The sequence below is a fragment of the Apteryx rowi genome, unplaced genomic scaffold (assembly GCF_003343035.1).
Source record: "Apteryx rowi isolate R43461 unplaced genomic scaffold, aptRow1 scaffold_66, whole genome shotgun sequence".
In the NCBI taxonomy this organism is placed as follows: domain Eukaryota; kingdom Metazoa; phylum Chordata; class Aves; order Apterygiformes; family Apterygidae; genus Apteryx; species Apteryx rowi.
Window position 1 is genome coordinate 1,835,941 of NW_020450938.1, and position 25,824 is coordinate 1,861,764.

Sequence of the window (25,824 nt, forward strand, 5' to 3'; positions counted from 1 at the left end):
TGACTAGCATAGGTTGTTTTTACCCCAAGCCTAAAACTGTCTTTACACTACATTCTTAAAAACTGCTATGCAAACTTCTATTTATGAGAATTATGAAAGGAGTAGATTATTAATCTAATTAGAAGCTCTTAGAAGTGCAAGGTTCATAACTTGATAGGTCCATAAATATTTAGTATCATATATTTATACATATGAAAGCTTATTTTTGCTGTTTTTATCTCCATAAAAATGTTAAATTAAGAGAAAGCAATCAACAGAAATTCTAATTTAAATAAATTTCTTTGAAATTTTTATTTTGCAGCTTCATCTGTCACAAGAACAGCTAGTAACTATTAAGCTGTTCTCTAAATACCCTGAGATTAAAGCTCTGTGTCTACAGATACTAAAATACTTGAAGCATGTACAAACTACAGAAATTTAGTATTAAAAACATTGACCGACTTCTCAACATCTCATTCAGCCAAATACGAGAATCAAAACAAACAACCAAGCTTCAAAATGGCAAATCCTTGCAGGTGTTTATTCCTTTAATGAAGAAACACAAGAAAGTGATGCAAATAAAACTCCTGGCATAGCCTAGTGATCCATATTCATAAAAGAAAATAACTGTTCAAAGAAATAAGTATCTAAGTCCTCCTTTCAGATATTTAACAAAACACAAAAGACAACTGCTRTGTCTAGAGTTGGCAAAAACATGGAGTGATTCCAAAAAACATAATAATAAAGCTGCATGTTAACATGTAGAATGTGTTCAGTGAAACAGAAGTTTGATATCCTTACTTGAATGCCATTTGAACTAAGTGTGCCAAAACATCTTGTGCATCCACAGTAATTCGGCTAAGGTCTCGGTCTTGTTTTATGAAATTCAGTAGTTCAGATGCATTTGCCATCCAAAAGGCAAGTGCCCCAGCAATATTCTTCTGTTTCTGTAAGTAGAAAGAAGCAGGGAACAATACAGAGAAATAGCTTTCCAATGAGACATTGCAGCTTAAAAGGGCTCCGAAGATAGACCAGTACCTTTTCCCATTTCACCAAATAAATCTCAGATACCAGATACTTGCAAAATGTTCATATATAATATTGCAATTGCTGTAACTGATTCAATTCAATTTTAATATGTTTACTGAACATACAAAATTCTGTCATATTGCCAATAGCAGTATCAATAAAGCCATGGCATAAGCATCTAGTTACATAGAGCTGAGAGCTTAGCTGAATGCAGTATCTGGTAATCTGTATGCTTTTTAAGCACATATTCACTATTGCCCCCTGCCACCCTGATACTGCACTCACGGGTATTTGATACCCAGTGATTCAGTATCAAGTACTGATCTATCTCACCATCTCCCGACCACAAATGCCAGGCCAGGCAACCTCAGATGAGATCCAAAGAATAGGAACCACAAACAACAAAAAAAGAAAATAAAGGGAAGAAAAAGAACTTTGGTCATTTCATATCCACATTGAAGTGCGTTAAGCAGAAATTATGGAATGCCGTAAAAGTTGCAAAGTCAAAAAAGGATTTTAGTACTGCATGTTCCAGTTGCTGAATGAGTGTTATGAACCATTCAAGTCCAGCTGTTTGAGTACTGTATTTTGATATGGAAGCAGCATGAGAAACTGAGCTAAGCCAACACAGCTAGGATCAGTTCCCAGCAGTATATCCTACCTGATCAACCTGGTCTACCTCCTGGAGAAAAACGGACGAAGGAAATATAACAGAATAGAAGAAAGAAACTTGTGAACAATCATGACAGTTTTAGAAATCAAACACTAAATATGAAGGTATAACACTTATGTTCACAGTTATACACAGATGCATTAATAAGCAGCTATGATGCAACTGAGCCCCTTTTAAAAAAAAAGGAATTATTTCAGTAGGACTTGTAGCACAACAGCTAAGAACTGAAGTGCCACACATAACAGTTAATTCAAGGAATGCCCTCTACTAGCTGACATCCCAGACTCGTTGGTTATTTCACACTCAGTGCACCACAGAAACCCCACAGAACATTTTGCAGGCACAGGGGGTAACTGTCACATGAGCAACAGACTGAGGGAGCTACTTGCCCACACTACTGCAATGAAGACAATGAAAAAAAAAAAAAAAAACAACAACAACAAAAAGAACAACAACAAAAAACTAGGACAGATTTAATACATGGCTTTTCAAATAAAGAACAAAAAAAAAATTGTTTCAAAGAACAAAAAAGGGGGTCAAATGAAATACCACACTAACAGCTTCTTAAATAATGGTACACATAAGCTACATTGAGCTAAGCAAACAAAAAAACACCAGGTATGCCTGTTTGCTTAGTTAAAATTGAGCTCTTATTTCAAAATTTTCAGCTTTCTGCTAAGATCACTCTCGCCCACCTGCCTCACATTAAGCTTAGATAGAAAAATTTGACATGTCATTTACTGTCACTATTGCAATTTTATTCAGCGCTTCAACAACTAATTGCCACTACTCTTCTCTGTCTTCCCCCTTTCCAATCAAGAAACTCTGAACCGACTGAACATGTGTTGGTACAGAATAAAAGATGTTCTTTCTGAACACAGATGTTAAAATTTGCAGAGGATCAGAAATGCCATGAAGTGATTTAAAAATCAGAATACACAAACTTGGCTTGTCTACACAACTTAAGTTCCTATTCCAAAATTTTTAATGGAAGTGCTCAGCCTTTTCATAGCTCCCTCCAAAGTTTCTTCCCTATCCCTTGACATCTTCTATACTGTTTACATATACTAGTACATCAAAGACTACAAAAAAAGTCACAGAATTAATTTGTTAGCAAGTAGAGTAACTTCAGAGTAACTACAGAAAGTTATCAAGTCTCCTTCTGATCTAGTTAAGCAAAATCAGAATCAAAACCTCTTCTCTTTTATTCGCAGCCCAGCACAAGAGTTTGTGCACCTTCCCTTTGCTTCTCTCTGCTTTGGGTATCTCTCTCCTCTTGCCTCTCATCTGTCTTTCCCTCAGTCTTTCAGACCCTTAGATCCCTGTCAGTGTAGGCATGTTTTATGGTCAAGAGCTACAAAAAAAGCTATTGTAATACAGCAAGCTATTACACAGTAATTTAACGGTAACAGCCATCAATATAAACACACATTCTACAACCTAGATAAAGTAATTTCACTTAGCTTAACCAGTAGTGTTTACACACAACTAAAGCAGGTCCAACCTAACAACAACTTCTTTTTGATCAAGCTTCAGTACTACTTTGTCTTCAGCCCATTAGCCCTCAAAATCACTGATGTTCTACTCTTTCATCATATGTGTAATTTACTGTTTTTTCCTAGTTTTCTCCAGCTTCTTCAGCGTTGCATTTGGAGGAACCTCCTCCCAATTTTCTTCAGTGTCAATCCCCAACTCTTCAATATTTCTTGTACCCAGATAACATCTTTCACAAAACACAAATTCAGCTACCATTTCTATGCTGATGCCTTCCCTAAACTTAAGGTTGGAAATTAGATTGCAACTACAAATATGTAAGGCTGCAGAAATGGCCTTTCACAAAGGACAGTCCAGACAAACATTTGGCTTTAACACAAGTTTCATGATATTATTAGCAGGATTATATAAAATACAGTTGCTTACAACAACCAAAAGGCTGGACTTGATCTGTGAAGCCCTTCTCAGTGCTGGAAATTAATGTTTTTGCAGAACCACTATTTTCTAGTTTTGGTCTGCCTTCTTTTGTGAAAACTGATGTCCGAGCCTGCCTCTCAATTATCTTCTAGCAGCTACATGGTTATCTATTTTGGTTCAACAGAGACAAAATAGAGCTTCCTTTGCTTTCCCACTGCCCCCTTCCTCTCACCCCAATTTTTTGGGGTGTGCGCACACGTGTGTGTGTGGAGGGGTCCTTGCGGCAAGTTTACATCAAAGAGTTCTGTAAACAGAGTCACCATCTTTGATTCAGCTCTGTAACTTCCATGTTATAAGTGAAGCCACCCTTTATTGTTTCCTCTGCATTCTCCGGGCTCCTTGTTCAGGCTTCTTGTAGTTCATGCTCTCCACTGCTGCAACAGTCTGCTCTCTGACTTGAAAAAATTCACTCTTTCCATAGCCAGATAATGTTTACAGCAAAGCCTGATTATTTAACTTTTGATACCACTTTGATTTTATCAAATATCCATTTACTATGGCATCAAAACAGCGTACTAGTTCTTCATTTCACATTCAAACAGCCTTTCAACATGACATCAGTTTCAGAATCCACGTGAAAGGCTAGTCTTGTTTTCTCTCTGTAAAGTTTCTTCAACACTGGCAATTTCTGCCATTCTTTCTTATGAAAGGTGAGAGCCTGGTGTAACTATTTACAGAACTGTCTCATTATCACATCCTCCCTACTGAAAACTCCACTAAAGCTTTCTGAAACCTGAACAAAAGCTGAACAGTTTTAGTTTGCTGTGACCTTGACAGTCATGCCATTCTTTTGTTGTTTACTTTTCTCCTCTCTCTTCTCCTTTAATCAACCTGTTGCCTAACACTCACTTGGACTGCAAATTCTTTACAGCAGGATTAATATATTTGTTATGTCTGTACAGTGCCTAGTGTAGTAGGATCCTTGCTCTCTACAAGTTACTATAGTAGTATATTTTGTAACAAACGTATGTGTTTTAATAATTATAAAAATGCATTTCAATTTTTCCTCTGAGAAAATCCTGCAGACAAAGAAGTTAAAATAATTAATTAATAAGTATACCTGAAAAATAACATTGTTTTCTCAGGATATGACCATTACAGTTTATCAACAGTTCAACAATGCCAAGTATTGTCTCATTTCACAAAAAAGTCTAATGGATCTGATCCTGCATTCCCATGCAAAACAGAACCCTGCCCAGTGCTTCAGTGGAAGTCTTGCGTATGTAATAGCAATGGTGTCAGACTATGTGCAAGATATTGAAACACTTGAGAACTTAACATTTCTCTTCATAAAGCAGTTGTGTCAACTCAGTTCAAAAAAACAAAACCAGAAAGTTTTATTACCATTTTTGCAGTCACAGAAGTTAATAGTAACAGAACCAAAATTCAAAAGCCACAATTCTTTGTAATGTCCCCTTCAAGACTCAATCAATGCAAACACCTGTGACATTCAATATTCTTTAACAAGSAAATCCAACTTGTTTCTCAAGCGCTCATGACCAGAAATGCTTGCAAAGACTTTTCCTTCTAGAGAACAGAAGGATTTCCTGTCATAGAACATATCTTCAAAACAACACACCCTCCCTACACACATTGCTCATGAGGGAGCTTCTTGCAACTCACATTTTTCATTGACAAGAAAACAAATCCTCAGATGGGAAATTAATGTTGGCTATAGTCTGACCCTTGACAGGAGTTGATTAAATGCTAAAAAAAGTTTAAGAAGGTTGCTAGATAATCTACAACATATGTGTAATTCCCTTGATAGGTTTTTGCAGAGAAACTCACCTGTATAACTCCCTCCATCATGTTCACCATCTTGTTCACTATTGCAATGACTTTGTGAGTACGCTCAGTAGGAGTGATGTCAGGTCTGTACTGGCTTGACAATACGTACCGACATGTCATATACAAAACATATGTAGGTGACAGTTTAAAATGAACTGTTGAGCTATTTGTGTAATTTATAATGGCAGATAAGAAGGCATCTTCAGCTGTGGGGGAAGGGAAAAAACAACAACAACATTCCAGTAAATCAAAGACAGGAAGAAAATTAAATAAAACATTTTCTAGCTTRGGGTGGAGGAGATTCATTTTTGGAGGAGAAATGGGGAAGAGTGGAGCAAAGAACTTAATTTAAATTTCTGTATCTGTTATATCCTGCGGTTATTTAGGTACAACAGCAACACACTTTTATATAAAAGTTATAAAAATCTGATACATCAGAAAACATTTCCATACTAATCCCTATCTCTTTGTTGAAAATTTGTGGCCTCAAGAGAATAGGAAAATGCAAAGTTTCTCTTGTCTCCCGTATCATAGGAAATTTTATATCAATTAAAATTTGTCTTTGTTTGTTTGAAACTAAATGAGATTTTTAAGCAATCTTTGGTATGATATTTTTCTACCAAATCTGAGACCTTAAAAAAAAATAAAAAAAAATCAGGGAGACTACGATGATGACACAAATTTAAGTGCTAATCTCATCAGATTTTATATAAATTGGATTTTTGACCAATATATAACATAATATCTAAGATGTGGAGACTCTCTATATAGTGAATGAATTCAGCGTAATGTTGGGGAGGTGGGATCAACAATTTTTTCCTGGTTAAATTTGAGTATGTGCAGATAGGGAGTTGAAATGCAATTAGAATTAGGCATGAACCCATTCCAATACACGAAGTGTCTCTTCACCCTCCCCAACAAAACCAATTATATCAGTGAATTAGCTATTATCTATACAGTCATTTTTCTTTTCAATGTTTAAGTTTTATTTAAGTTTTCAAACTGGCTGAAAATACTGTGGAAAAATATGTCAGCAAGTAAGTGTTTATAACTTCACTATATACTCACAGCTTTCCCTGAATTCGATACTGGCAGGTAATATCAGTTCTGGTCCATGGGTATCCTGAGATCTAAAGAAAGATGATTAAAAGTGAAACAAACAATCCACATGGGTAATATTAATTACATTGCCAAATGACAGATTTCTCCAAATACACTGGTTCCAAATGCTGACATGTCTTTCCTCCAAATCTTCCTTTTTTAACCTGTCTCCTAGAGTCATTCAAGCTATACTTGCCCACAAGACGACAGATCATAACACAGTCTTGAACTGTGGAGTCTGCATTATTAACAAATGTCCTCTTTTGCACTGTATGACAGACTGATAACATCAGCTTGCCACCTGCCATTGACAGGATTCAAATAACAAATTATTCACGGACACATGAAAGAAAGTGAATGAAGCTTCAGCCTGAAGGATCAGCTCTGTTATAACAAAATACTTTCCTCGCTATCATGGAAAAATACTCACAAAACTGATGCAAACTTGGTCAACTTATTTGTCCTTTCTCCTGTTAAGGAAACAGAAGTAAAATCTAGCCCCTTTCCTCACACTGCTCTTGCAATATATATTAAGAAATATGTGCCATTCCATGAGCCCCAGAACTATTTCTCTACTTAAAGTGACTGCAATGCTCTTTCTCATTATTACATATCAGAGAATTCAGAGAAAAATGAACAGAAAATTGAGTTTTCTGGTGTCTACAAAGTTTAAGCACATATTTCACTCCTCCCTGAAACCCAATTAATGGTTTTGTTTTTCTCTGTAGATAGGCTCCTATTTTTAGGAAACATGCAGAAGCTTAACATCTTTTGCTTGCAATAGCCAGTTTTAAGCACATTTAACACAATGCGTAGCTTTCTTCTTTCCTCAACAACTTTCAGAAAGAAAGAATGTAATATGATTACATAAGCCTCATTTTTCTAAGAAGTCAGTTCAAAAAGCAGCAAAAATTTTACTTATGTAACAAAGCAAAGAAAGGATGCTGAAGGCATATACTTAGGATACATGACAATCTTCCCCTATATTCATCCATCGCCCATAGTAAAAAACAATGTAACTTTGAGAGACAGCTGATGTCAAAAGATCTGAAACTAAATTTAATTTCAACATCTTAGATCAAAAAACTAAGCGTTCTTTTAGGGATTTTTTTTTTTTAGTTTCAAAAAACTAAACCAACAGAGAACTTAGCTATGTCATCTAGGTAGCACTTTATTATAAAAGGAGATTGGCAAAACTAAGTTCTGGGGAGCTGAAGGTTAAGGAACAGATTTCCAGGCACGGCAAGGCAATATGTACACAAATTCCTTGAAGTTAGTTACATTTTGAATGTGACAGCATACTCTCTTTATAAAAAGAGCACTTGTCGGTGTTGAAGTTGCAGCCTTTCTTCTGTTTTTATTACTTTGAATTTAAGCTGAACTAATTTCTCACTACCACCACACTGTCAAAAGTGCATCATCATCATCTTCACTGGTACTTAACTTCCATAGAAGAGTAGCTACTAATATTCATACATCTTATTAATATAGACAATTTCAAAGATGCGCGTAATCCTAAGACTATAAACAGGTAAACTTGCAGATGCAGCTGTAGTAATAAGACACAGAAATGTTTCAACAATAATGGCTGGTAAATCAATAATGAATGACACATTTCACATGCTGTTTTATTTTCATTTCTTGGAATGAAAAGATGCTGATCCCATTCAGTGAAAAAGAGCGGACCAGGAAATCAGTTTTCCTGCAATAGGAAAGAGAGCAGTACAAGATATGACAGCCCATGTGTACTAGTGCAAGATTGCTTGCAAAATTTTGGAAGTTGGCTTTAAGAGAGAAACGAATATGCAGTAGGAAGATGAAGGACTTCTTTTAAAAGTTAATTTAATTTTACCTCCAAATTAGCATTCTCTCTAGAAACAGAGGCAATAAATCAGCTATTTTAGCCACAATAATAAGAGATTACTTCAACTGTCATATCATTGTCTGCCTTCCCCAAGCCCACACAAGAGAAACACTCTCTAGGCAAATTTTGCAAATCGGAAATGTAACTTAAAATAACTCTGTCTACTTCTGGTATGACAGTAGCTAGCCAAACTGTTTTGTTACCAGCTATATTTTAAGTATATGTTATCTCTGTGCTATTGCTTTTACAGAAACATCCTGATGATTTTGAGCTAAACAATCTGCAAGTCTAGCTCGTGTATGACTAGCAAGCAAGGCCGTAAAATACTGATTAGGTGTTGCCTACTCTAATAAGTATGCATCAGGTAATATTAGGCTTTAAAATTGCATTAAAAAATCACTACTGCACTCTCCAGATATTTCTATTCTTCCCTAGATTAATTGTGTATGATAAACTGCATCAAAAAAAATTTTTTTTTATATTCTCTGTCCTTGTTTGATTGCTGTACCCAGCACACTAACTAAATACAAATGAAATACTTCGCAAGGCATGTTAAAATTAGGACTCTGAAAAGAGTCTGCATTCCATTAACACTACTTACACACCACTATCCTCATTTCCAACCACATTAAGAGCTCCTGAAGGTTATCCAAGGCAAAAAATTATCTTTTTCCTTTTGATATGGTTGCTCCTTCTAACTGAAGTCAGCCCCCTAACAAGCACATATGACCATAATCCTCAACTAAATATTCATCTTCTTTTATTTCAAAGAATCACATTTCAATCAGAACAGCCAGGCCTAATAAGCGCATAGTTCAAAGTTATGCTTTCAAATTTCAATTTAGTTCTTTCTACAGACTAGGGGTGAAAAAATTAGGGCAGTCTCAAGTTCAAATTTTTGCTCTGCAACCCGTGCACTGAGTGATTGGAAGGAAGTCTTATTTGCCTTATTATTTAATATTGAACAGCAGTGATGAACACCCACACAAAATACAAGGACATGTTTTTAAGCAATCATAACAGCTACCTCATGCCATGATTACCATCCTCACTGTTCACAGAACAAGGCTAGAGTATCCCAGAGGGAGCCTAACTACCGATTCACTAAATATACCCATGAAAGGGAAGAACTCAAGTTACTTGAGCAACTCATTGACCAGCATTTCCTAATTTGACAGCCTGACTTTGCCAATTCGTTAACCTCAACATAGTGCATATATGTGACAGAGTGCACGCAACAGAAATGTTGTATTTTTTATTTATTTAACCATTTAGCTGGATAAATAGTTCTATGTATGCCCCCTTCGTATACACACACATATATATACACACCCCCACACTCTACATTCACATACGATACACATAGAAATACAGTTTCGATGTCAACAGTGGTGATAAGAATGAACTTTGCACTTGCAACTATCACAAATCTAAGAATAATTTAGCAGACTGTCTAAAAACAGTTTCTGCACACTTAGCTATCAAGACAAAGAAAAACTACATATAGTAACAGTAACCCTAATGTTACTGTTACCCTATGTGTGTTCTCTGAATTCAGAGGGAATTTAAAACATTAAAAAACAAAATAAAGCCAGGATGGAGCTCACAGATGACTCTATACATTTGCAATATACAAGTTGCCTCAGGATAATCCTGTAAAATAAAATACTCTTGTTGGAAGGTAAAAACATAGAAATTTAATGCATCTTCCGATAGATACAAATGCTCAGCYAGAATTCAACAAATATTAACAGTAAAAACATCAAGAGCTTCTGACTGGCTATAAAGGTTCACAAAGAAGTTTTGTTGATCTTTTCTGAGAGAGACAGGGACAGGAAAGTTGCATTTAAAACAGTAATTTAACTAATAAATCAACTTATTTCAGTGTAAGGCATTAAATCTTTGGCAACCTTAATAAAAACAATGCTGAAAAAAAGTCACTCAACATGCTCAGGAACTCTAACAATGGACTGCAGAGCAGAGCTGAGTTGCATTCAATTATTAGTATCCCAGAAAAGTTCAAGTTCTACTGTAATTTCACTAAAAGCATTTAAATGATCCCTTTACTGCAAAACACTGAAACATGAGAAATTAAATTCAGATCAAAGCACAATTTTCTGCTTTATTTCATGACTCATGTCTCTGAACTCTGTTTTCTGTCCAGTGAAAAATGAATCCACCTAAGGGTAAGAAGTCATACTAGAAACTTTACAACTTGAATTAGTCTGCTTTTCAACCTTGTACTGCATTTACCTTACCTTTTATCCATTTATCATAGCAGTTCATCTTAATTTAAAAGCAGGTTAATACAGACAGCAATGCAATCCTTTATTTTTTTGTAAGATGAGAAAAAAGTTTTTTCACAGAATCACAGAAGTGCTGAGGTTGAGAGATACCTCTGGAGATCATGTAGTCCTGCTCAAAGCAGGATCAACTACTGCAGGTTGCCCAGGACCATAAAGTTTTTTCTTAGGTTTCAGTGAAATTTCCTGTATGTCAGTTTGTGCCCACTGCCTCTTGCCATTTCACTGCAAAACAGTGAGCAGAGTCTGGCTCTGCCTTCCATACTCCCTCCCACTAGGTATTCATACATGTTGATAATGTTCCCCCTGAGCCTTCTCTTCTCAAGGCTAAACAATCCCAGCTCTCTCTCCAATCACTCCTATCATATTTACTTGTTTTTATCAGAACTAAGACATTGGACTCTAGAGAAGAACAGAATCATACAAAAGTCTAAGTAGAAAGGGACCTCTACAGTTCATCTGGTCCAATCTTCTGTTGAAAGCAGGGCCTTAGGTTAGGTTATCCAGGGCCTTCCTCAAACCAACTCTTTGAATATCTCCAATGAGGGAGATTCCAGCACTTCTCCAGGGTACATATTTCAATGTTCGCTTGGTCTCAAGGTAAAGAATTGTCGTCTCTTATACCCAAATTTCCTTTGAAGCAACTTGTACTCATTGCTTCTTCTCCTGTCACTCAGTGCCCTTGCAATGAGAACACCCCGATCTTCTCTATAACTAATTTTTAGGTATTGAAAGATTGTGAAAGATTCGCCCTAAGCTCTCTTTTTTCTAGGCTGAAAAAAAATCCCAACCCCTTCAAACCTTTCTTTATATGTTAACAAGTTCTTTGACCCTCTAACCACCTTAGTTGAGATGTCCCTCCACTGGACTCTCATCATTTTTTCAATCTCTCTCTTGAACTGGGGTGACTGCAACTGGACACAATATTCCAGGTGTGGCCTAAAGTAGAGTGAAATAAACACATCCTTTGATCTGTTGGCTATACTCTGATGCAGTCCATTCAATGCCTTCACTGCTGCCAGGACATATTGTTGACTCAAGTTTAGCTTGCTGTCCACCAGGGCCCCCGGAGTCCTTTTTGGAAGAACTACACTCCTGCCAGACAGACGCCAGCCTATCCTGCTACTTGGAATTTTTCCATCTCATGTCCTGGACTTCACTTTTATCTTTGTTAAATACCACGCAATTCTTGTTGGCCCAGCCTTCCAGCCTTTCAAGGTCCCTCTGAACAGTGGCTCTTCTTTCCGGCTTATCTACTTCTACGCTGAGTTTGGCATCATCCACAAACTTGGTGAAGGAGCATTCAATCCGGTCATCCAGACTGTTTATAAAGATATTGAGTAATATTGGATCCAATATTGACCTTGAGAAACTCGACTCCTGACCAGCTGCCAGGTCAACTTTAAGCCATTAACCACCACTCTGAGCTTGGCAGTTTACCCAGTTTTCCACCCATCTTATGGTCCAATTACCCAGTCCATACCTTAGCAGCTTATCAACAAGGATGTTCTGGAATACTGTGTCAACGTCTTGCTAAAATCAGGTGGATGATGTCCATAGCTCTCCCCTCATTCACCAAGCAAGTTGTTTCATCACAGAATCCAGTCAGTTAGTCAAGCATGATTCATTTTTGGTAAAGCCACTCCAGCTTTTCTCAATCATTTCCTTGTCCTTCACACGCCTAGAAATAGCTCCCACGAGGAGTTGTTCCATAATTTTCCCAGGGACCAAAATAAAGCTGACTGGTCTGCAGTTTTCTGGATATTCCTTTTTGCCCTTTCTCTAGATGGGTGTGGTATTTGCACCTTTTCCAGTCATTCTGAACTTCCCCTGATCTCCATGACCTTTCAAAGATGAGAGTTGCTTTGCAATGATGTCAGCCAACTCTTGGCATCCTTGGATGCATCCCATCAGATCCCATAGACTTTTATATGTCCAGTTTGTACAGACGCCACCTAACTCAAGCATCCTCTACTATTGGTAGTCTGCTTCTGCTTCACTGTTGCTACTTGGCATTTATTCTAAAGTAAAATGTATATGCATACACAAAACCTAAGAATATACTTAGAGGTTGTCTTCCTCTTATAAAGACCTCTGAAAAGGAGAAAAACCTAGATAGTATTTTACAAGCGTAATGAAAGTTCATCTCTCTTCACAGAATCACAGAATGATTGAGGTTGGAAAGGACCTTTCAAAATCATCTAGTCCAACTCCCCCTGCTCAAGCAGAGTCACCTAGAGCAGGCTGCACAGGACCCAGAAAGATGGCTTCTGAATATATCCAAGGATGGAGACTCAACAACTCTCTCAGCAACCTGTGCCAGTGCTCAGTCACAGTAAAAAAAGGCTTTTTTTCCCCCTTATGTTCAGATGGAAGCCCATTGGCCTTCTTTGCCACAAGGCCATATTGCTGTTTTTTGGGTTTTTTTGGKTTTTTTTTAAATATATACATATACACCTATGCRCACACACACAAATAGGTATCTAGTATCACATGTGATACATTACGTGGGACACAAACACAGTGTCAGACTTCTATCCAACCTTGCATATGGGAAAGGGTCTCTCTTTTCCCAACTTCTATTTACGATGGGAAGTAGAAATGATTTTTGAGGCAGTGCTAACACTAAAAGACATTTTCTAAGGAGGAGTTGGGTCCTTTTYGGAAGAAGTAACACAAACTGAATTTGAGAGAATATATGGAGATCAAACAGCTGGAAAAAGGTATATCAGCTGGAGACAGTGTTTTCCGCCTTGACTTTGGAAGCAAACTGAATATGCAGGGTGTGAAAGCGGCATTCTGCCCTTGAAAAAAGGGCCTATCTATGGGTAAAATAGGATAATGCTTATCTGCCTGATAACAGCCACTATATCATAAAAGCAAAATCAAGGAGCAGKTGTTAACACATACATAACACTCGTGCAAGACAGAAAACACAGAGGTAGCTGAAATTTTTGCTCACAAGAGCTGCCAATAACACTACAGAAATGGGAACAACCCAGCTATTTTCCTCTCCGGAGTCGGTCACATCACCATGCTAATGACAAATGAAGACCAAATTTCAAGAAACTGTATTCTTGTAATTAAAGGCATTTCATATGAATGTGCCTGACCACAAATCAACAATAGTCTAACAAACTATCAACTTGACCTTACAGAAAGAGAACTATACATAACAATATTTAAACAAAAGAAAACATTTTTAATAACCTGAACTCCATGCTTTGGTTATTAATCCTGAGTTTTACTAGGGTAAGATCTCAAAGGAAATCTTATTTTCCATGGAGGAAGACAGGTAGTTCAAAATATTTTAATTCACTGCTAATCTATCAGAAAATGTATCAATTTTTTTCCTCATTATTAGAAGTTAAGGATTAGAGCTTGCCTACCTGCTATCCTGTCTGTGGTAATCTTGTTGCTGTTCTATTCTAATCATCGGCTTCACCATTCCTCTTTCAGCTGTGCTGGATGCTGATGAYGTTCTGTCACCATCAAGCCTGCTGATGCTCTAATTCAAAACAGTAGGACAGGTGCTTAGCAGGGAAACACCACATTAGCCAATATTTGTGTTTGGCACTATTAGAATGAAGTGTCAATTTGAGGCTAGGGAAAGGGTTGGGATAAGCAGAAAAAAAGCACACAACAGAATACAGCAACTCAGTGGATGTTGTCACCACAATGAAACATCCAAGAGCACACTTGCAATGCAAAATATCACAATGGGCAGAGAGAAGCGGCTATTTCTTAAATGTTGCCAAAAATGCGTCTTGAAAATTCTAAATGTCTTTATTTAAAAGTTGCGTGGCTATCWATATAAAATAAGAATTAGATGCCTCTGAAGTTTTCATTATCAAAGTTAAACATATTAACAAATTTAAAACTGGCTAAGCTACCCTACCCTGGTTCAGCAATAGTTCCAAGTGTTTACACTATTTATCTATGCCATAATTTATCCTGTTCTTATGTAAAGTCTCCTATGATAGACAGGACATAACTTTCTAAAACAAGAAAGGGCAATTCAAACCATGCCAATCTTTATGTACAAGTTCGTTTATTTTCTTTATAGTCTCACAGGCTCCTTAAGAGCAAGCTGGTGATTTATGCTTTTCAGTTGCATATCAGAAACACGCTGCATTAAGCAACAAAATTTACAGCAGTTATTTTTCAGTGAAAACAGTAGAAAATAAAGTATCAATAAAATACAAAATACTTCCACATTTCTTAAGAAATTTCTAGGACTAAATAATTTGCTTTGACAGAAGAAAACATACTGAAGTGTGGCTCAAAACAGGAATTTGAACAAATCATTATCTTAGTACTGGCATGCCAATCTATGAATCACTTTTCATCAGTAGGTCTCAAGGGAACTTTAATGAAAGTTATTGTTACCCCTTTTTCCAAAGCAAACTCATAAAAAGCAACCATTAGTGAACCAGTGATCTAATCAGTGATTCAACAAGATGTCATGCAGATTCTCAAACTACACAGCTCAAAAAAGTTAATTTTCCCAAGCTTCCCTAGGTCCAGTAAAAGTATTTTTCTAGTGAATTTGAAAAGAATATGGGGCACACTATACAATATAATAATGTCAGTAACTCCAGTTCTGAATAATTTTGAGGAATCTTAATAGTTTATATAGTTTTTAAATATATCTATCTTTAATTTTGTCTGTGCCATGTACATGTCCAGGACATGACTAACATCTGATTCTGATTTTCCCTCCCTTCTTTATAGCTTTGTTAGTGGCAATGCTTTCTGGCATCTTGGATGCCTGCTTTATCCCTGATAGTTTAATGGTTTTTTTCCCCCCGAATGTCATGAAAGAAAAGCCTGAGTATTGTTAATAACAACACTGCCATAACAGTATCACAATGTTTCTTTTCAATTATTTAAATCTGATAACAGCAGCAATAAAAGGAAATGCATTTCTGGGAAGATTACTACATTTCAGACTGCTGAAATAATTCATTCTCTCATTTCATCCGAGGCATGTGATCATACCACTAAAAGGCATTAACCATTGTGTCAATTTACTCATTTTCTTTGCTCTTGGAAAATGTAACTCTGATGTAGAGTCTACTAGCAGAAACACAGTGCAGGAAGAAAGCAAGAACAAAAAGATTACTACTTCGTAAAATGTTTATAATTATGATTGCAGAGACAATTTGTTTAGTGAATGTGTTTACAGGAGCTCTATTGACATCAGTAGTCACGTCCACTAAATTTTAAAAGCCTAGTTAAAGTTAAAACTTGAACACATTCAGATTTTATAGAATAAATTGAATGTTTTATTTAACAAATGACAACAGTCACACACTACGTGTATGGCATATTGATGTATCATTTTTACTATGCATCTCTATCTGCATGTAAGCTTCCTTTGATTAACCAGTTTCTCCTAAAACTTTATTCCAAGTCCAAGCAGTTTTCCTTTCTAAAAGGAAAGTTATTATATTTTTGGCAGGAATGCATGCCAAATGCTAACAGAAACTTGCACAAAATAGTCTTCGGGAAGAAAAAGATGCACACAATATCCAAGCCCACAAAACTAAATAGATGGGGAGAATGATGAACTGGCAGCACTTTACCAAATACTACCAATGCTGTAATTTTGACCTAGGTTAAGCATGTCCTCTAACTTTTATAATTTATTCCTAATTTAGCCATAATATAATACCTTGCTTGTTGGCAATGCTGTTCCACTGTGAACATCTCCCTCCAGATCAAATGTGGTTTCCTGAACAGCTCTAAAAGCAAAACAACATTTGAAGTACTTTTTAGAAATCATATAGTTAAACAAGGAACTGAGTAGCTAAAATTAGTAAACTGCAATTCAGAGGCCTACCATGACTCTCTCGTTAATGTTTACTTTTTAAACCACTGTATCAATTCTTTTTATATAAAGACTACAGATATTTAGCCAGATCATTTCCTTTGGCAAAACTGATTCTTAGTTTCACTGTTTTCAACTGAGTAAGTGAGAATAGATAAAACCACTAAAATAGATCCATGATATTTTCACTGCAGCGAACTTGCTTTAAAGTTTTTACTCAGGTCTTCAATACTAAATGCACATCCACTGTATCAACTTAAATCATTCATAAATCAAACTAATGCATTCTATTATCTGTTTATTCTGATGAATAAAGATTTTAAAAATATTTGATCACTCAAGCTGCAATATCCCTCACCAGAGACATTGCTATTCACRTAAAGCTCTGCAATAAGCTTTGCAGTTGACTATATAAACCCAGAAATGCATCTGCTAATTGATCTGCAGGCTAGATGTAAAGGGAGCTAGAGGTTTAAGCAGAAGTATCACATCACCAGCCTGAACTGAGATTTATTCCACAAATGCAAGCAAAACATGCACATGGATTTTTAAGAAATCTTTTCCTCTACCAATTGAAGAGAGTTAAACAAAATACAAGCCTTCACAAGATTTGTATTACACTTATCACTACAGGAATCAATATATTTTCCCTTTTCATTTTAAAACATAAAAAACCCTCTAATTCTTACTAATGGGATGATCACTCATGAGAATGGCATCCCACTTTCTATTTTGGGCGAGAAACTAGCATAAAACCCACTAGTAAGAGTGAGGCCTACAACCAGTGAACAGCTGAGGAGAAAATAAGGGGTTGAAGCCACATGAAAGTTAGGGGTCAGGGATGAGACACCCAGTGAAATGCAAGCTTACATGTGCTGTATATCCCATTACAGATAAGCAGTGTATGTTCAGAAGTATTCCAATAGGTACTATAACGACAAGTGATCACAAGTCACAGAATTTCTTGGATGGAAGCACTGCCACGAAATCACAGCGACGTTCTGACTTTTTGGTAATACAAACGTCCCCCTACACCAGTTATACATACTTTGACTTGTAGATACCTGAAAGCAAGTCTACTAGGAGGCCAAGGAAAAACAGAGGGTTTCTGCACAATAAATTTCAGCCTATCAGTCCCCAGACTTTCAAATCTAAAAATCACAAGTCTAAAGCTGCTGAGGTAAAGAATAAAACTGCACATTGTTCATAAGTATTTCACTCAAACTGCACCACAAATCTAGCAATTATAATAAGCACATTAATCATTACCAGGATGGAGGAACTTGGCAGGGGCAGGGAAGAGAAGAGGGAGGAGTGGCAGGAGAATCTCTTAGCACAAGAAAAATCACTTGTGTGTTTTTAAAGCTTACAACAGTAATGTATGGTGTTACAATTTTAACTAAAGAAGTCACCTTCGCCGAGTCCTGTTACTTTTTGGTTATTTGTATAAAACCTCATCTCATAACTAAGAAGGTTAAAATTCTTCTGCGCCGGTTTGATCACAGACATATATAGATTTGTGGCTAGCAAAATTTTAGTTATGTCTGAGGCCAAAAACTGCCTTCCCATGGCAAAGAGAAAGGAAATCATTGGACATCTTGGGACCCTGCCTTTAAAAAATATTCTAAGTCTCACAGTCCATACTAATGGACATGCTCCTTTTGCACACTTGGTACATTCAACACCCTTTAAGTATTGGTTGTAAGTATTACCTTCCTTCCAAAAACTCAGTGCAGTTTTTTTTGTTGCAAGAAACACATGCAAACAGCCTATGTCCAGTAGAAAGAATGACTGATCTTTTATCCTTAACAAAGAACAGGAGAAACATCTTTTCTGAAATTCTCTGTTTTACAACAAACAGTGTACTTTCAGGTTAAAATAAAGTCAAGAAAAAAAAAACCCCATAGTTTAAAATATCCAAGTTAACTCAGCAAATTAGCCAGAAGAGACTCCTTTTCTGGGTGTCTTTCATTCATCTCCAAGCCAAAATAAATAAATAAATAAATAAATTTATTTATTTTTTATTTTTTATTTTTTTAAACATAGCATGCTATGACAGTAGTTTCATTTGGACCCAGACAGGACGGAATAAAAAGCATCACATCTTCCATGGTATAGAGTCCAATTTTAAGCTTATGTTTCTCCTGAATATGTCCATAGACACTGAACAGGACACCTGAGCCCATATAAGTCACTAAAAATATAAACAATATTTTTATTATATATCTATCACAAAAGCATGACTATACAGAGAAAAAACAGGATGGACTTCTGGACTGTTAGTCCTTGAAACACAGAAACTAGAAGATAAGTAATCACACTGCAACAATGATTGCTATACTTAAACGTTTAGTACCCTATTTTGACAGTAAAAAAATCTGTATTCACCCTCACTTCATTTCTGAATATCTCTAGGGAAACTTTGAAAGTTACTATCTAGAGGAAAAATGAAAACGAGGCTCCCCAAAAACATTTAGCAAAGTCTTTATTTTTCCTGGAGGTTGTATGAATGACTATGAAATCACATTAAAATAATGGCTTTTGATTGTTTTCAACACAGCAAAGAGCTTCAGAAAAACACATCTGAATACTTAATAATGCAATGGACACTTGCTAATCCTAAAAAAAATCACAAGGTGGAGCTCAAGTATTAAAATAGTTATTATATATTTAACACTTAAAAGTAGTTACTCAGAACTCATTTAAAACCATGCTCTAATCATAGGCCCCTTATAATGTTCTCCTCTATTATTTTTTCCAAGGCTCTACTCTTCACCACAATTAGAAGATAAGAAGTTATCATACTCACCCAGTTTTGTGTCTTGGACCTTTGACCATAAGACCTGCATCAACAGGTCTTTTAGAAATAATATGGTCCTGAGTGGGATCCACAAACTTAAATACATGAGATGATCCAAACTGAACCTTCATGCCACTTTGCAGCATAGTTGTTTCCGAAATCCGCTGACCTTCCACATAAGTTTCAGCATCAATGCTTCTTGGGGTTACAGTAACAACTCCATCCATATTAGTGAGGTCACAATGATGAGGCTGAATCCCTGGACCAAATAACTGGAAGTAAAAATAATTAATGCAGAACAAACTGAATTATATTGCTTCAGAAGCAAAACAAACAAACAAACAAAAAAAACCCAAAAGATCAAGTCACAGCTTACCATATTTACAGACTAGCAATATAATTTTGCCTGCTTATAAATTTAACACAGAAGTAAGGTACTTAAATCAGTCAAGTTTCATTTCAACTTTCCATCTAACACAGACAATTAAAACATACATTTAACTAAAACATGCAGCAAAAATCCAATAATGAAGAATTTTTCACTTTTTTTGGCTGTAAGTACGCTGTTTGTAACTATGTTTTCTTCCACTTGCTGTTTCAACATTACAACTTAAAATGCAAATATTTACAAGTCAAGACTGCACTGATACGGACCTAGGATGGTATAAAAGTCTCCTTGGAATGAACTTCATGCGACTTTGCTCTAGCTTTTCCACATTTAGGAAATCCTACCTCACTCAAAGGGGTTGAGAGGCTAAAGGCTCAGATAACAGTAAGCAGTTGGGATCATACTGATATATATCATTAGAACAATCCAGTGAGGAAAAAGAATATCCCATTTTAAATAATGAAATCTTCACTTTCCTCTTAAAGCAAGACAGAGGAAATAAAATAAATTAAAGTTCTGACCAAGAAACAAGACAAGAAAATAAACAAGAAATTGCAGCAATGTTTTGTCCTTCTAGCTTTGAAGGATAACTTATCTGCTCTTCATTAATATGAACATTATAGGTAAGTTTGAGATCACTGCTAAAAGAAGTTAAATGATTCAAGATCCACAGAATATTTAACTAGTTTCCACAATTGCACATGACACACTGAAGACCAGATCAGGTCTTTCATTTGAGTCCGCTTCCCTGGCCCCCCTACCCATACCTGAATGGAATTGTCATCAAATTTTTCAGTTCCAACTTCAGTGACACTTAGTTGTAGACGATAGAGCTTTGGCTTATCTCTGGAGTCAGAACCATCTGTAGAGCAAACAAATATTCATTTGCAAGTTATTAAAGCTCAGATACTCACACAATAATTCTACACAATTGAAGCTTTGTTCAAAGCAGCAATATTAACCAAAACATAACTTTGAGTGAGATTCTTTCAGGTTTGTGGAAAACACTGAAAAGTTTTTCATCATTGTGTAAAAACATGGAAAGTAAAGATGGCCCATACAACAGAGTGGCTGTTTTCTGCAACTGCAAAGAACAAAGTAATCAAGGATTACTACCCTGAATAGACTTCAGAAACATTTCTGTATTTATTTAGTAGTTCAAGCAATACAAAGTCTTAGAGATTAACAAAAATTATGTATATCAATATGGGTATAAATGATTTAGGAAATAAGATACCTACGTATCATTATAATAAAAGTATTTATAGATTTTTTCATCTCCATCACACTACTGTTACTAAAAGCATGGATTATCAACAATATCTATTATCAAATGGCCAACATTCCATACTCTTTCCCATTCACCAGGTATTATAATAGGCAGATATTAAAAGAGAACCTTCGAAAAATTGTTCCCAAGACAGCTTTAGTCTTGGTATACAAGACTAACACTTCTGGCCTTATCTTTATAGCCCCTATGACCCACATTTTCATCTTGCAGAAAATGAGGTCAGAGATAAAGAGTATTCTAGTAGTTTGTCCTCTTCCTCCCCCAGAAGTATATATTCTCCAAATAAAATAACATGTAGTGAAATACACAGGAGACAACACAAGATTTAGCTGCTATCTTCACCAGCTAACACAGATGAGTTTTAGCATGCATATGAATCCTCCCCACTTCCCAGAAAATACTAAAGCTTTTAATACTACTACATACTAAACTAATACCTTCAACTTCTGACTTCTCTCCAATTTCTTCTCCAAAAGGAGAATCACAGAATCACAGAATCRCTGAGGTTGGAAGGGACCTCTGGAGATCATCTAGTCCAACCCCCCTGCTCAAGCAGGGTCACCTAGAGCACATTGCACAGGATTGCATCCAGGCGGCTTTTGAATATCTCCAGAGAAGGAGACTCCACCACCTCTCGGGGCAACCTGTTCCAGTGCTCTGTCACCCTCACAGTGAAAAAGTTTTTCCTCATGTTAAGATGGAAGTGTCTGTGTTTCAGTTTGTGCCCRTTGCCTCGCGTCCTGTCGCTCGGCACCACTGAAAAGAGTCTGGYCCCATCCTCTCGACACCCTCCCTTCAGATACTTGTACACATTGATAAGATCTCCTCTCAGCCTTCTCTTCTCCAAGCTAAACAGGCCAAGCTCTCTCAGCCTTTCCTCATAAGAGAGATGCTCCAGTCCCCTAATCATCTTTGTGGCCCTTCGCTGGACTTGCTCCAGTAGTGCCACATCCCTCTTGTACTGGGGAGCCCAGAACTGGACGCAGTACTCCAGMTGTGGCCTCACCAGGGCTGAGTAGAGGGGGAGAATCACTTCCCTCGACCTGCTGGCAACACTCTTYCTGATGCAGCCCAGGATACCATTGGCCTTCTTGGCCACAAGGGCACATTGCTGCCTCATACTTAACTTGGTATTGTGCAGAACCCAGATCTTCAGTCTACAAAACAGTCATACAACCAGCAAGATAAGTAGCTGTGGGGAAGTCAAAAGATGTGATATACTTCCAGTAACAAAATTACTAAGTTTATGCAATTGCACAGGGTATGAAACTGAAGTCTGCCAGATTCCTCTGGCAGAACACAAACAGCCAATGCTTTGACATGAAGTACATTTCTACAGGTGTTATAGCTCTCATAAATAAAAATATTCTGAAATGCACTGTTCTGAAGAAACAGTCTGGACTTTAGTATACTAAAACCTACTTTTCACAATTTGGAATAAGATTTAAGAAATTGTAAATATTTTTTTCTTCCAATGAGATACAACTTAAATTTCAAGGTTTCTACCTAACAGTCAGGTTTTCCTGCAGAAGAAATCTATGCTTATTAGTTCAGCACATACTACAAAACTTTTCTGCTCTCTAGAATAACGATCTTAATGAAATGGAAGTCTGAATTCAAAGTCGTGAATGCTGCAGGTAGAAGTTTTAAAAGAATTCTTTAACCCCCATGTTGTATTCCACAGCCATGAATAGATGAGCAACACTGACAGACACAGTACTTTTACAGCAGTCTAGGAAATAAAATGAGGAAACACATGCTAAAATAGTTAAAAAGAAAAAAAAAAAAATCTATTTTGGTAGACATTTCATATTTATAATTCCTAATATAAGAAGAAAGTGGCTTTTATTCCTTTCTATTTAGTAAAAACAGGATGTACCTGCACATAACGTAAAACTATGAGGAGAGTCAAAGTTTCATAATGACTTGTAGGTTGTTATTAATTTCAAATACTACAGTTAAAACTTAACGACACTCTACTGTGACCATCTGATGTAGCTAAATCTTTGATCTAYACTCTTGCTGGCAGACAACACCACGATACAAGTAGAAATGTTAAAGAATGCAATGGAACGCCACAGAGAAGAAAATGAGGTTACTTTTCCAGTGATTCAAAAACTTTCAAAAAACAAAAATCATTGATTTCATCCACCACATCAAACACTGAAAAGCATAGTTAAGTTCTACACCATTTACCCAATTCACTTTTTAACCTGTGCATTCTGCAAGCAGATGGATCAAAGAATTTTTTTTTTTCTACCACTATATTGTTTGTAGATCACCCTATGGAAGTTTAGTTAGTAGTCTTAGCTGGAAGGTTTAGCTCTTTGGATGGTAGCACATTCATGATCTATTTGATGTTTGTTCACAGAGTATTTAAATTGCAGCTGACAAGACAGATTGCTTCACAGAAGCAGTTCCTTGAAAAAAGATGATAAGCAAGATAGCCTTTCATTTGTCAAAAAGAAACAAAAGACAGCCAGCGATGTTTTTAGTGACTAGTGAGAGAACTATTAAAATACAGTGTTACCTTCATAAGCGTGATAGTTGTAGTAGGCAAAGTGATTCCTTCTCCCTGGGGTTAGAAACACATGCAGAGGACCCAGGTGAAGGCAGCACCAGCAGGACAGATACCATGCAGAACATGCGGAAGAGGGCAGGAAAAGAAAAGACAGGAAAGGGTGAAACTGTATCCAGAAAATACTTGTTCAATTTATAAGGATGCAGTGCATTTAACTCTTTCAACTTCAGAAACTGCATAGTATATAAAGACATCAGTGCTACAAAGCTAGTGGATGGAACAATTCATATTACTGTTTAGAAAAGCGACAACAAGCTGTTAGAAGAAAAACACGAACAATAGGTCAGTTCCACAGGCAATGTGCAAGGGCTTATTACACAGCCCTGCCACCTGTGTCATTTCAGATCGTTTTTCCTTTCTCAGTTAATGGGATGTCTTGCTCCACTGCCCAGACACAGTGCTTTAATACCAAAGCAACCAGGCTCCATGAAGAGTAAGAGTTTGGAGAAGGAAAAAAAAATAAAAATTGAAAGTACTATTAAAAAAACCCTCAAACATTCACATGCAAATCTAACTTCCAGCTCTAAAACAGAATACAATATATTTGATACAGTCTGCATACTGCTGTTTTCATCTGGCAATTTTTAAGCTATTTAACTATAATCAGAACAGCAAACAAAAGGTTAAATTCAAAGTTTTCAATACCAGTTTCCAACCTTGCCTCTTGAAAGGTAAACAACCAGATTCTGAATCCTAAACCACTTGTCTGGAACCCTGAGTATACTCAAGTTACACTTAGGAAAAGAGTTACAAATAACTAAATTACAAAAGAGTGAAAGCCTATAACTAAATCATTTAAATAACAAGACAGTAGAAATTGAGAATAAAAAAGTTACATGTGTTTTAAAAATGTTATGCTGTAAATAAACRAGCTCCCTCAAAATTAATTGTAGATTACAAAGCAGCCTGAAGAGTTGCAGTGAGGTCTAAAATGAAACCCAGCCTTGCTAAGGAGCTGAAGAGTCAATATAGGCTGAAAAACGATTTATTTGCTAATTTGCAAACAAGTTTGATTTAAAAAAAAAAAAAAAAAAATCATGTTCTGGTCCCTTACTAACTTTCCTACAGTATATTTCAGAGCGTAAGATAAACCAGATTTCAGCAATTTTTTTTTCCCCCAACAGCCCTATTTACTACAAAGAATCTATCATAATCCCACTTTAAGTGTTTTGAATAAGGTATACACAAACAGTTTTTAAGTACCCCTTCCCCAAGCTTCCAAAAACACCTAAGTATCTACACTTAGTTCAACAAATTAGGACTCTGTACACTTAGTCTTCCATATTAATTGGTGGATTACAGGACAATATTGAGGATAAGATTTCTAACTGGTTTAAGATGTGTAAGATACATCAAAACATTCTACTTATTATGAAGTTTTAAACCCCCAAATCCAAAGTAAGTTGAGAACTGAGGGTTTTTTTGATTTTTAAACACTTTCCCCTTTAAAAACACTTGAAGCCATGCCATTTCTCCCATCACATTTTTTTCTCCAAACATTTGCTACTAAAACATCAATACTATAGCAACATGTAGCTCTACCTCCATTTATCTCAAATGCAGAATCTGACATTAGAAAATCACCTGAGCCAACATTCACTTACGCTGCCTACATTACTGTCTTCTGCTTTGAATTAAAGTTTTTAGAAAATCTAAATGACTAACAGTATAATTTAGATTACTATATAACCAGAACTCTTACCTGGGCTTAACTCTACCAGGTACGGTAGTTTCTCAGGAGGAAGGCAAGAGCCATAGCCAGACCCGTCAACTCTTTCCTTCCCCTTTAATGGCTTTCCATCAGTTATTTTCTTGGATTTCTTTGGGATATAATCAGCAGGCCGTCTTTTCAACTGAAAGACTAGTATTCCTAAAACACAGTATTATATGTCCTTTGAGTCTCGCTATGAGTGAATAAGCACAAAAACACATCTATGAATTCATAATTATCCTACAGAATGGCTTTCAGCTTGCTAAGTTCCTACCAGTTGTGTATAATTTAGATGATTTAATATCATACTTCTCATTGGAGAATTCAGAAACTTTAAAGAAAATGTAAAATTCTTCTACTGTCTAAAGATACATTATTATAAACAATGCTGAATGAAACAGAAAAGAACTCTAAAAGCACCTAGTTTTAAAAGTGCCTGAAAACAAAATACTTCTAAATACATTTTTGATTCCCTACTTCACAGAGGTCCACGCTGATGGCTTACAATACCC

General features: G+C 36.3%; 1 protein-coding gene across 5 annotated transcripts in view; it reads right to left on the minus strand.

Moving 5' to 3' along the window:
* AFDN (afadin, adherens junction formation factor) overlaps positions 1 to 25,824 on the minus strand; it is a 140,149-nt gene that overhangs the window by 59,925 nt on the left and 54,400 nt on the right. For all 5 annotated transcript variants that reach the window (XR_003256535.1, XM_026085105.1, XM_026085104.1 and 2 more), the window contains exons 8-16: positions 25,304 to 25,471; positions 23,551 to 23,595; positions 20,497 to 20,591; positions 19,351 to 19,613; positions 16,386 to 16,455; positions 14,098 to 14,216; positions 6,509 to 6,570; positions 5,441 to 5,646; positions 781 to 926 (exon numbers count right to left, since the gene is read on the minus strand). Coding sequence is in view for 4 of the 5 variants with exons in the window: in XM_026085105.1 (XP_025940890.1) it covers positions 781 to 926; positions 5,441 to 5,646; positions 6,509 to 6,570; positions 14,098 to 14,216; positions 16,386 to 16,455; positions 19,351 to 19,613; positions 20,497 to 20,591; positions 23,551 to 23,595; positions 25,304 to 25,471 (1,174 nt within the window). In the remaining variant the exon portion in view is untranslated. The remainder of the gene's footprint in view (positions 1 to 780; positions 927 to 5,440; positions 5,647 to 6,508; positions 6,571 to 14,097; positions 14,217 to 16,385; positions 16,456 to 19,350; positions 19,614 to 20,496; positions 20,592 to 23,550; positions 23,596 to 25,303; positions 25,472 to 25,824) is intronic.